Source organism: Giraffa tippelskirchi, chromosome 8 (genome assembly GCF_054371585.1).
Source record: "Giraffa tippelskirchi isolate mGirTip1 chromosome 8, T2T-mGirTip1v1.2.pri, whole genome shotgun sequence".
Taxonomy (NCBI): domain Eukaryota; kingdom Metazoa; phylum Chordata; class Mammalia; order Artiodactyla; family Giraffidae; genus Giraffa; species Giraffa tippelskirchi.
In genome coordinates, this window is record NC_137282.1 from 34,683,563 (window position 1) to 34,694,661 (window position 11,099).

At 36.5% G+C, this 11,099-nt stretch overlaps 1 protein-coding gene across 1 annotated transcript in view; it reads right to left on the reverse strand.

Moving 5' to 3' along the window:
- Positions 1 to 1,924: 1,924 nt before the first annotated feature.
- LOC145518944 (uncharacterized) overlaps positions 1,925 to 11,099 on the reverse strand; it is a 142,773-nt gene continuing 133,598 nt past the window's right edge. Inside the window, exons 5-7 of the mRNA XM_081524215.1 lie at positions 5,137 to 5,162; positions 4,582 to 4,660; positions 1,925 to 1,989 (exon numbers count right to left, since the gene is read on the reverse strand). Coding sequence (XP_081380341.1) covers positions 1,925 to 1,989; positions 4,582 to 4,660; positions 5,137 to 5,162 — 170 coding nt within the window. The remainder of the gene's footprint in view (positions 1,990 to 4,581; positions 4,661 to 5,136; positions 5,163 to 11,099) is intronic.

Below are 11,099 nucleotides of genomic sequence, written 5' to 3' on the forward strand. Positions count from 1 at the left end.
TCCCTATGCATGCTTAGCCGCTTCAGTCGGGTCCAACTCTTTCCAACCCCATGGACTGTAGACCACCAGTCTCCTCTGTTCATGGGATTTCCCAGGCAAGAATACTGGAGTGGGTTGCCATTTCCTTCTCCATGAAATATGTTCCTAGTTTATATATTCTCCCATTTCTGTCAAATATTAAGTTCAAACAAAATATTATTTATACTTTTTTAATCTTTACATCTCTAAATGTTACCACTTTGCAGGCAACATAGTCAATAAGTTTACGAAGAAACAAATTGTAAGTGAAATTTTTGAGTTTAAAGTACAGGTCTTTATTACAGGCACATAAATCAATATAGGACAAAACCACTTTGTAAGTAGCAATGAGGCGGAACTTGATATTAATTAATTTGCATTTGCTTAAGTTCAAATGCAAATTAAAAGTAAAGGATTTCTTCAGATCATTGTTTCCATTCCATGTAACAAAGCTCACATTGATATGAAATAGGCATCATTTTCCTGGTACGTGATACTACTTACACAGAAACAAATACTGAATGGATAAATTATATAGAACACTTTTTGGTTAAATCATTTAAATGAGGTTATTACCACTCCTGTTCCTATACCATTCCCCTACACCTCCTAAAACATCCAAATATTTTAACCATCTGGCAAGTTCACATATGAAAATGAGGGTAATATTTCATTCAAATCCCCTCCTTTGCCTCATCCGTGAACAGCCTTTTAAACTTTACAGTAGCAAAAGGCATTAAAAGATCATGCATGCTCAGTCTCTCGGTCATGTCTGACTCTGTGACCCCATGGACTATAACCCACCAGGCTCCTCTGTCGATGGAATTTTCCAGGCAAGAACACTAGAGCAGATTGCTATTTCCTACCCCAAGGGATCTTCCCTCTCCAGGGACTGAACCTACATATCTTCAATTGGCACATTGGCAGGCGGATTCTTTACCACTGAGCCACCTGGGAAGCCCCATTCCTTAGGTACTTTGTAAGAATTTGTATTTATGAAACACAATTTTTTAAATGGCATTGACGTATTACAGCCTATGAATGATTGAATCAGCCAACCTTCAAACCCTTTCATTCTCATCTAAGCTATTTTAAAATTGACTCTTGGGGGTTTGTTTATAAATATAAATATAAATATATATATATATACACATAATTTACAGTGTATATTGGTACAAGTTAGATTGTTTTGCACCTTGGTTTTATTCCATATCTATTTTTCCTGAGCAGTCAAAACTGCTACAATATCACATTTATTACTATCTATTTTTTTTATTATTCCTCAACCTTGCAGCTATGCATCACCTCTTTTAATTTCTTTCATTAAAGGTAATATACCTGTATGTTTTCATTTTGTAAATGTTTCATGACATATCCTATTGAACTGACAAAAAATGATATTAATAAATCGATTCATATTTGCAAGACTTCTTTGCACCTCTTTTCTCCCTCTCTCTCTTTGTTTCTCTCACTTAACTCAGCACCAAAGTGTAGAAATGATTGGATTTTCATTAAGTCAGTGAAATAAGTCTTTACACATTACAATGAGCAGCTATCACTTAGGAAATGCCAATAACCTTAGATGTCACCCCGTGCTGATTCGATTCCACTGAAGCATAGAAAAAACTATTCCTCTGGATTTATTAGCTATTCATATGGGAACATTCAAATACAATTAAACTTTTGAATATGAACAAGGGCTATGCTGACCAGCTCTGAGAGCCTTGGCAGACCAGTTATGATTGTACCTCCTGGATCTTAGTTCCATCTCTAAAAGTGGTATTTGGTCATGATTTCAAAATTGTTATTCAGCTATTGTTGGGAGAATACAATTAAAAACAAAATGTATGTATATTTAGAGATAGAGGTAGAGAGAAAGAAAGAGCGATTTATTCTAGGAGTTGACTCACATGATCATGGAAGTTGGCAAGTCCCACCATCCACCAGTTGGGAAGTCCCACCGTCCACCATCTGCAAGATGAACAATGAAGCAAGCTGGCTGCACTGGACTTTAACTGGTGTCATTCAGTCCAAATCTAAAGGCCTGAGAACCAGGAACGCTGATGTCCAAGGGCAGCATAAGACAGATGTTCCAACTCAAACCCAAGAACAAATTCACCCTTCCTCTGACTTTCTGATCTATGCAAACGCTCTCTCAGTGAATTGGATGGTGCCCATCTGTGTTGATGGCAACATCTTTGTTACTCAGCTTACAGATACAAATGATAATCTCTTCCATAAACACCCTCACAGTCACACTCAGAAATGTTTCACCCGATAACTAGAAATTATCTATACCAACTGTATTATACTAGTCAATATGACACATAAAATTAACCATCACATAGTACCCCCCAAAAAAAGTTCTTGCCATGATCTATGATGTTTTAAGAGATGTCTATATGTGTGTCTAAGAGAGAAATTTGTAGAATAGTGATGGGATTTTAAAAAAAAAGTAGGAATCTATCAATGGTGGGCGTATCAAGAAACGTCCACTGTGATGAGGAGACAATCAGGAAGTAAGTGAAAGGGAGGTTAGAAAGAATAAGAGTGTGAGAAGCCACTCCAATCCTAGAAAATTCAGTAATAATTTTAAGGCTCAATAGGACATGAAATTAGAAAATAATATCTTCTTGGTAGGAAAGCTATGACAAAACTAGACAGTGTATTAAAAGGCAAAGACATCATTTTGCCAACAAAGGTCCTTATAGTCAAAGCTATGGTCTTTGCAGTAGTCATGTATGAATGTGAGAGTTGGATCAGAAAGAAGGCTGAGTATCAAAGAATTGATGCTTTTGAACTGTGGTGTTGGGAAAGACTCTTGAGAGTCCCTTGAACATCAAGGAGATCAAACCAGTCAACCCTAAAGGAAATCAACCCTGAATATTCACTGGAAGGGCTGATGCTGAGGGTGGAGCTCTAATAATTTGGCCACCTGATGGGAAAAGCTGACTCATTGGAAAAGACCCTGATGCTAGGAAAGGTTGAGGGCAGGAGGAGAAGGGGTCAGAAGGAGATGTTTGGAAGGCATCACTGATTCAATGGACATGAACTCGGGCAAACTCTGGGAGATGGTGAGGGACAGGGAAGCCTGCCATGCTGCAGTGCATGGGGTCACGAAGAGTCAGACACGACTTGGAGACTGTGCAACAACAACAAGAGCCTTTTAATTAATCCCAGGTCTTCACTGATGTTCCTGGTACTATAATATATTCACTTAAATCTATGTTCCTTCTAAAATCATAGATTCAATAAAAATATTTTTTAACCTGTTACTCATCTTTCTTCGATGAAGTTCAGTTCAGTTCAGTTCAGTCACTCAGTCGTGTCCGACTCTTTACGACCCCATGAGCTGCAGCACACCAGGCCTCCCTGTCCATCACCAACTCCAAGAGTTTACCCAAATTCATGTCCATTGAGTCAGTGATGCCATCCAGCCATCTCATCCTCTGTCGTCCCCTTCTCCTCTGCCCTCAATTTTTCCCAGCATCAGGGTCTTTTCAAATGAGTCAGCTCTTCCCATCAGGTGACTGAAGTATTGGAGTTCCAGCTTCAACATCAGTCCTTCCAATGAACACCCAGGATTGATCACCTTTAGGATGGACTGGTTGGATCTCCTTGCAGTCCAAGGGACTCTCAAGAGTCTTCTCCAACACCACAGTTCAAAAGCATCAATTCTTTGGCGCTCAGCTTTCTTTATAGTCCAGCTCTCACATCCATACATGACTATTGGAAAAACCATAGACTTGACTAGATGGACCTTTGTTGGCAAAGTAATGTTTCTGCTTTTTAATATGCTGTCTAGGTTGGTCATAACTTTCCTTCCAAGGAGTAAGCGTCTTTTAATTTCATGGCTGCAATCACCATCCTCAGTGATTTTGGAGCCCCCAAAAATAAAATCTCTCACTGTTTCCACTGTTTCCCCATCTATTTGCCATGAAGTGTTGGGATCAGATGCCATGATCTTAGTTTTCTGAATGTTGAGGTTTAAGCCAACTTTTTCATTCTCCTCTTTCACTTTCATCAAGAGGCTCTTTAGTTCTTCTTCACTTTCTGCCATAAGAGTGGTGTCATCTGCATATCTGAGGTGATATCATTGGTGAAAGCATTGATGAATGCATATTATTGATGAAAGCATATATTTATTCAGAAGGACAACATGCCAGGGCAGAGAATTAGTATGTAATTTAGACAGAAAATGCTACACAGCCCCTGAACAAGTGTACAGCAACTTCTTTCTAAGATTTGTTTCCCTTTTTTTTTTTTTTTGGCATTACTCTGGGGCCTTCTTTTCAAAATAAAAAGATGGGCTTCTTGCTCAGTCAATAAAGTATACAGCCATGCACTCAATAAATGTTGATTTCTTATAAACTTTTTAAAGTACAGGTATTTTTTATATGTCTTTGCATGTGTGTGTAATTTTACACAATGGAATTCATGTGTCTGTTCTCTACTGTCGTATCTAGTAGTGTCATTTTTACTCCTGTCAAGAGCTGCTTGCAACCTTTGAGAAAGAGAGAAATCATTCAGAGTAGACTGCTTAACATATGTAAAGAAACTTACTTAGTGTAGATTGAGACAGGTTTGATTTAAGCCACATCACTACAACCACAACATCAATATGCACAGTACACAAGCATGCCTGCAACAAGGAAGAAGAAAAAAAGTTGTCAAAGGAAATGCTTTATGACCAGTTTTACCTACTTTATGGTGCTGACTACTAAATAATTCTGCTGCCTTGGAACTAGGTTAAAAACATAAAGTTGTGTAAGTATTACTGATTATTTCTGTTGCTTTTTCATACAATTAACATAAAGATGATCTATGTTGGTAATTTTTAAAAACACACACACTAAGGATCTTAGGCAGCATTAAAAATGCTGATCTGCAACTCACTACCAGGAAAGCAGAAGCTCATTCTTACGTACCCTGAGGGTGAGCACCGTTAGGATATTTTAGTAAACTTACAAGTTATATTCTATAAAAGAGAACCATAACCAGGTTTGATTGTACCACACTAGATCTTAAATGACACGCAAAGGTTTCTTTTTAGGGGAAAAAAGTAGCATAATTTGTGAAACCACTTTCAAATTATAGGCATAGAAAAGAACTACTCACCAAAGAACCCTCTAATTTCAGTTGACCTGCAAACAAAACACAAGGGATTTCTAAAAGACATATCTAAGTAGTGGTTCTCACAATCTATTGCATATAAGATTGTCTAGCTTCTAGAAACTAGTGATGATTATGACTGACTCCCAGAAATTCTAATTTATTGAATGTTATTCTGAGACAGAATAATTCTGTCTGGTCTAAGTAATGATTGGATTATGAGCATCATTGTAAGCCTAGAATATTCAGGCAGGATTATATAGATCCTTCCCATATATCCATACACAAAATAGACCAAGGACAGAGGATAACAGGAAACCAACATTTTCCCAAAGTCTGGTAATAGTATTGTCTAGCCAGAGCCATGGTAGTACAGGCACCTTCATACTAAAATCAAACACTTCTGCTGCTGACCATGTCAGATTCCTAAAACTGAAATAGCCTCTCTGCTATTAATAAACAGAAAATCTAACAAAACATATAAGGAAACTGTTTTCAGATGCTGGGCAGCAAACAGCACTTGACTATAATCCCTAAAAAAAAAAAAAAGAAAATAAACATGATGAGTCCTATACCACCCCCAGGGTTCTACCTAAAGCAAATCAGTGTCCCTTCCTTGAAAAGGAAGAGATCAGAGTTCAGGGAGGCTGAGACAGAACACAGGGCTGAAGAGAGAAAGCTATGCAGAGAGAGAGTTCCAGAAATCGTTCAACGTTCCCCTTAAGTTTGCTGCTGAAAACTAAGATGCACAGGCAAAGAGTGAAATTCCATGAGGCCAGGGGAGAATCTTAGGAAGTTACAAACTAAACTATCCTCAGAGCTCACCAGGGAGACGGAACACTCCGATTCCACACCTCCAGAATAGAAAATCCTCTCTGAAAACAGAGAGTTCGGTAGAGACCACAGACAGCCTCAGGAACCCAGTGCAAAAAGCCCTCAGTGAGGATCACTCTACATTCTTCTATGTAGAAATACTTCTAAGCTGGTCTCTAAGATTCCTGTGTCGTCCATGCTTGGTATAAATCCTTAACTGTGGGCGAAACACACTATCTAAGTAACAAATAAGCTACATTTACTAATAATTTTAAAACACTCAGCAAACTAGGACTAAAAATAAACTTCCACAAAACACAAGAGTAAAACTCAATGAAATAGACAATGAAAAAATAATGAAATGAAGAAAAATGATACCAAAAGGAAATTCTTTGAAAAAAATTGGTAAAATTGATAAAACTCAAACTAGACTGATGAAGAAAAAAAGGGAATATAAAGGATCAAAATAGAGTTTTGCCAAGAGAACACACTGGTCATAGCAAACACACTCTTCCAACAACACAAGAGACAACTCTACACGTGGACATCACCAGAAGGTCAAAACTGAAATCAGATTGATTATGGTCTTTGTGGCTGAAGATGGAGAAACACTATACACTCGGCAAAAACAAAACCTCAGCAAAACTCAGAGCTGACTGTGGCTCAGACCATGAACTCCTTATTGCAAACTTCAGGCTTAAATGAAGACAGTAGGGAAAACCACTAGACCATTCAGGTATGACTTAGATCAAATCCCTTATGGTTATACAGGGGAGGTGATGAATAGATTCAAGGGATTAGGTCTGATAGACAGAGTGCCTGAAGAACTATGGACAAGCTTCATAACATTGTACAGGAAGCAGTGACCAAAACCATCCCAAAGAAAAAGAAATGCAAGAAGGCAAAGTAGTTGTCTGAAGAGGCCTTACAAATAACTTAGAAAAGAAGAGATGTGAAAGCTAAAGGAGAAAGGGAAAGATATATCGAACTGAATGCAGAGTTCCAGCGAATAGCAAGGAGAGATTTGGGGGAAAAAAAAAAAAAAAACTCCTTAAAGTGAACAATGCAAAGACATAGAGGAAAACAGTAGAATGGGAAAGACTAGAGGTCTCTTCAAGAAAATTGAAGATACCAAAGGAATATTTCATGCAAAGATGGGCAAAATAAAGGACAGAAACATCAAGGACCTAACAGAAGCAGATAAGATTGAGAAGACATGGCAAGAATACACGGAATAACTATATATAAGAAACCACTTAATGACCCAGATAACCATGACGGTGTGGTCACTCACCTAGAATCAGACATCTTGGAATGTGAAGTAAGAGGGCCTTAGGAAGCATTACTATGTACAAAGCTAGCGGAGGTTATGGAATTCCAGCTGAGCTATTTCAAATCCTAAAAGATGATGCTGTTAAAGTGTTGCACTCAATATGTCAACAAATTTGTAAAACTCAGCAGTGGCCACAGGACTGGAAAAGGTCAGTTCATTCCAATCCCAAAGAAAGGCAAAGCCAAATCATGTTCAAACTAATGTATAATTGTGCTCATTTCACATGCTAGAAAGGTAATGCTCATATTCCTTTCAAGTTAGGCTTCAACAGTATGTGAATCAAGAACTTCCACAAGTACAAGCTGGATTTAGAAAAGGCAGAGGAACCAGAGATCAAATTTCCAACATCCATTGGATCATAGAGAAACCAAGGGAATTCTAGAAAAACATCTACTTCTGCTTCATTGACAGCCTTTGACTGTGTGGATCACAACAAACTCTAGAAAATTCTTCAAGAAATGGGCTTTCCTGGTAACTCAGTCAGTAAAGAATCCTCCCGCAATGTGGGAGACCTGGGTTTGATCCCTGGGTTGGGAAGATCCCCTGGAGAAGGAAGTGGGAACCCACTCCAGTATTCTTCTGGAGAATCCCATGGACAGAGGAGCCTGGCAGGCTATAAATCATGGGATCACAGAGTCAGGCGTGACTGTGTGACTTTCACTTACCTACTCCTGAGAAATCTGTATGCAGGTCAAAAAAAACTTTTCAAGTCCCAGACAAGCCCCCACAAAACTAAGCAAGTAAACAAAAAAATTTAATAATTTCTCATAAGAGAATAAAATTTAAAACCTCTAGGTTCATATGACTTTATTGATTAAAATAAAAGGAAAACTATCCAACTACCATTCATAATAATAACTCCCAGAAAATTAGGGATAGAAGGGAACTTTTTTAGCTTCATAAGTAATATCTACCAATAACATAGAGCTCACATCACACTAAAAATAGGAAGACTAAGATCAAAAATAAAACAAAAATAACCACTCTAATTTCTTCTACTTGATTGTATTAGAGTGTATAAGGGTGGGGGAGGAGAAATGAAACAAAATTCAGACTGGTTGGGAATAGATTTCATGATCCTGCATAGAGAAAGCCCAAAGAAATATGCAAGAAAGTTACCAGAATTAATAAAAAATTTAGCAAGATGTAGAATGTATAGTTGATATAAAAACATTTATATGTCTATATAAAAGCAGTAACACAAAGCCAGAAACTCAAATTTAAAAACCGATTTATCTCATAATAACATCCAGAAACAAGACAGTCAGAATAAATTTAACAACTTTGAGCAAGACACATACGGTTAAAACTACAAAATACCACCAAAATTAGAGATTTAAATCAATGAAAGAAATATATCATGTTCAAAGATCAAAGAATGAAAATTGGTAAGATGTCAGTTTCTCAAAATTGGTCTTCAGAATCAATGCAATCTCAATCAAGCGCATTATTTCTTCCCATTGTTATTACCATTCATTTGCTTTCACTGTTCCATGGGAAAACCAAGGTTACTGAAGAGTGTTTCTGAGTCTATGGGTCTGGGAAAAAAATTTTTAAAAGGTAAAACAGAAAGAAAACTAGTGATTTACTCCCAAGAAGCATCACTGTTTAGGACATGGGCAAAAAGGAGTGAACAGTGAGTGAGACTGAGGGTAAATTATAAAGGCGTTTGGAGAACAACAAATACGGAGCATTTCAAGAACAAAAGTAAGGACAACTGCCATTTCTGCAAAGAAATCCAGTAGAATGAAGAAGTGAAGAGAGACCATTGAGTTTATTAAGGGGGTTTCACAGTATCCGTAACAGACACCTTCAGAAATATGTGTCCTTTTCCTTTGAGAGTAATTGCTAATCCATCTAACAAGGATGTTTGCTTTCTGTCATATTCATTGTTGGTATTTTTCACCCACTAAGTCGTGCCCAACACTTTGCAACCCCATGAGCTGCAGCATGGACTGTCATCTTCACACAGTATGAATACTCATTTAGCATAATTTGATGTCAGATTGGTGCTGTTTCAATAAGGTTCTCTCCAGACAAGCTGGAGTTGCAGTGCATCAAGTTCAGATACCCAGTGTAGGATTATTTAGAGGATTTAAAATTTTTCACCTAAAAATTGAGCCTGTCAGCAAGTGGGTCAGAAAATAAATAATCAATATCAAAATGTCTCAAACCAGACTTCTAAAACTGACCATAACCTCAAATTTTCTATCTCAGTGAAGATCATTCTATACCCTATAGATTCATTTACCTCTTTCATTTAGCCTCTTTAAAAATGTGTACTATATTTGTAGGGCACAAGATATGGTATATATTAGTTTAACTGCATTGATGATGGTGCTCAAACCTCCAATTTCTTCTTTATTTTTATGTATTTGATAATATTTTAATGAAGACAGTTTGTTAATGATTCTTCCAGTAATTGTGTGGTTATCAATTTACCTTGGGTTTTCGATGGCTTTTGTCATAGATATTTTACTGTTCAATTATTTATCACATAGTTTTATGACTAGATTGTCTTTAACAGGAATTATGGCTGAAGGAGTTATTGCAACTAATGAGACTTCATTCGTGCATACTACACATAGGCAAAAGTGGTGATTACTATCTTAGCAGTAAAACATTACCCTCTTTGTCTCATATTATGGAGAAAGTTTTTCTTAAAGGAACACTGTGCACTTGTCACCGTGTCTGGCCTTGGTGGTAGTCTCTTTCTCCAAAGATTTCACACTTTAGGGAAATAATACACAGCCTTCTAACAGCATGTAATAATTTTTATCAATATAAAATTAATAATTCTATTCTGTTAAATTTTGTCTATCATTAATACTTAAACTCCTGTGTCTTTCCTCTTATTTGCCTAAGAAATATATGCTTATTCTGTCAAAATATTCAGTGTAACTCTGCTTTAGGTTTTTTCCCATTATGGGCAGCACATAATTGAATTTACTTTTGTTTTGTTTTTTGACACAATCTGAGAGCATTTTTGTTTCTGTAGGGGACTTTGTCCTACAATCATTTATAGCAATGACTGATGTTCTTGGTTATATTTCTGTTTTCTTGGTTTATGTTTTGGTTTATTAGATTTCCTTGTTGTTTCATTTATTTCATGCCAGTTTATTATATTTACAGAGCTCTTACACTCTATTCAATGATTTGAAAGTCAAACTTTTAAAAAAATTCCAGTGCTATCTGTCTCTAAGTTTTCCCAAACCTACATGAATCTACATCTTCTAATATAACAGTCCAAAAAGTATACAAAAATATGACACTCTCTCTTGTTGGAGGGAAAAAATGTCTTTGATTTTTCTATCTTCCATCAATTTCTATCTTGTGAATTCAATCTTGAAATTCCAATCCAAATAATTATTTCATTTTTAAGAAATCACAGGTATTTCCCTTTTGTTTTATTTATTCCAATGGGAACTAATTTAAATTTTTCATTTCATATTACTATTTCAGTGATCATGAGTAGTACTTATATATTTTAAACTACGTATTCTTAAATTCTTCATTTGCATTTATCTCAAGGTCAGGTGTTCAGTAGGAGTAAGTCTTTAAGACATTCCCTCTAATCTTTACTTTTCTGAGAAAATCTCCTTTGTTGCATTTACAGGTATTGGATGTTGATATTCTGTTTCAAAACTGTTTTCTCTCAAAATTTTATGGCTGGCTATAAAATTTCCATTGCCTTCTGGAAATTCACATTGTAGATAACTGTTACTGTAAGATTTTTGCAAATAATCCAGGTTTTGTTATTGTTGTTCTGCTTGAAAGCCAGCAGGATTGTTTTTCTTGGGGTTGAAGATATTGCTAATACTTC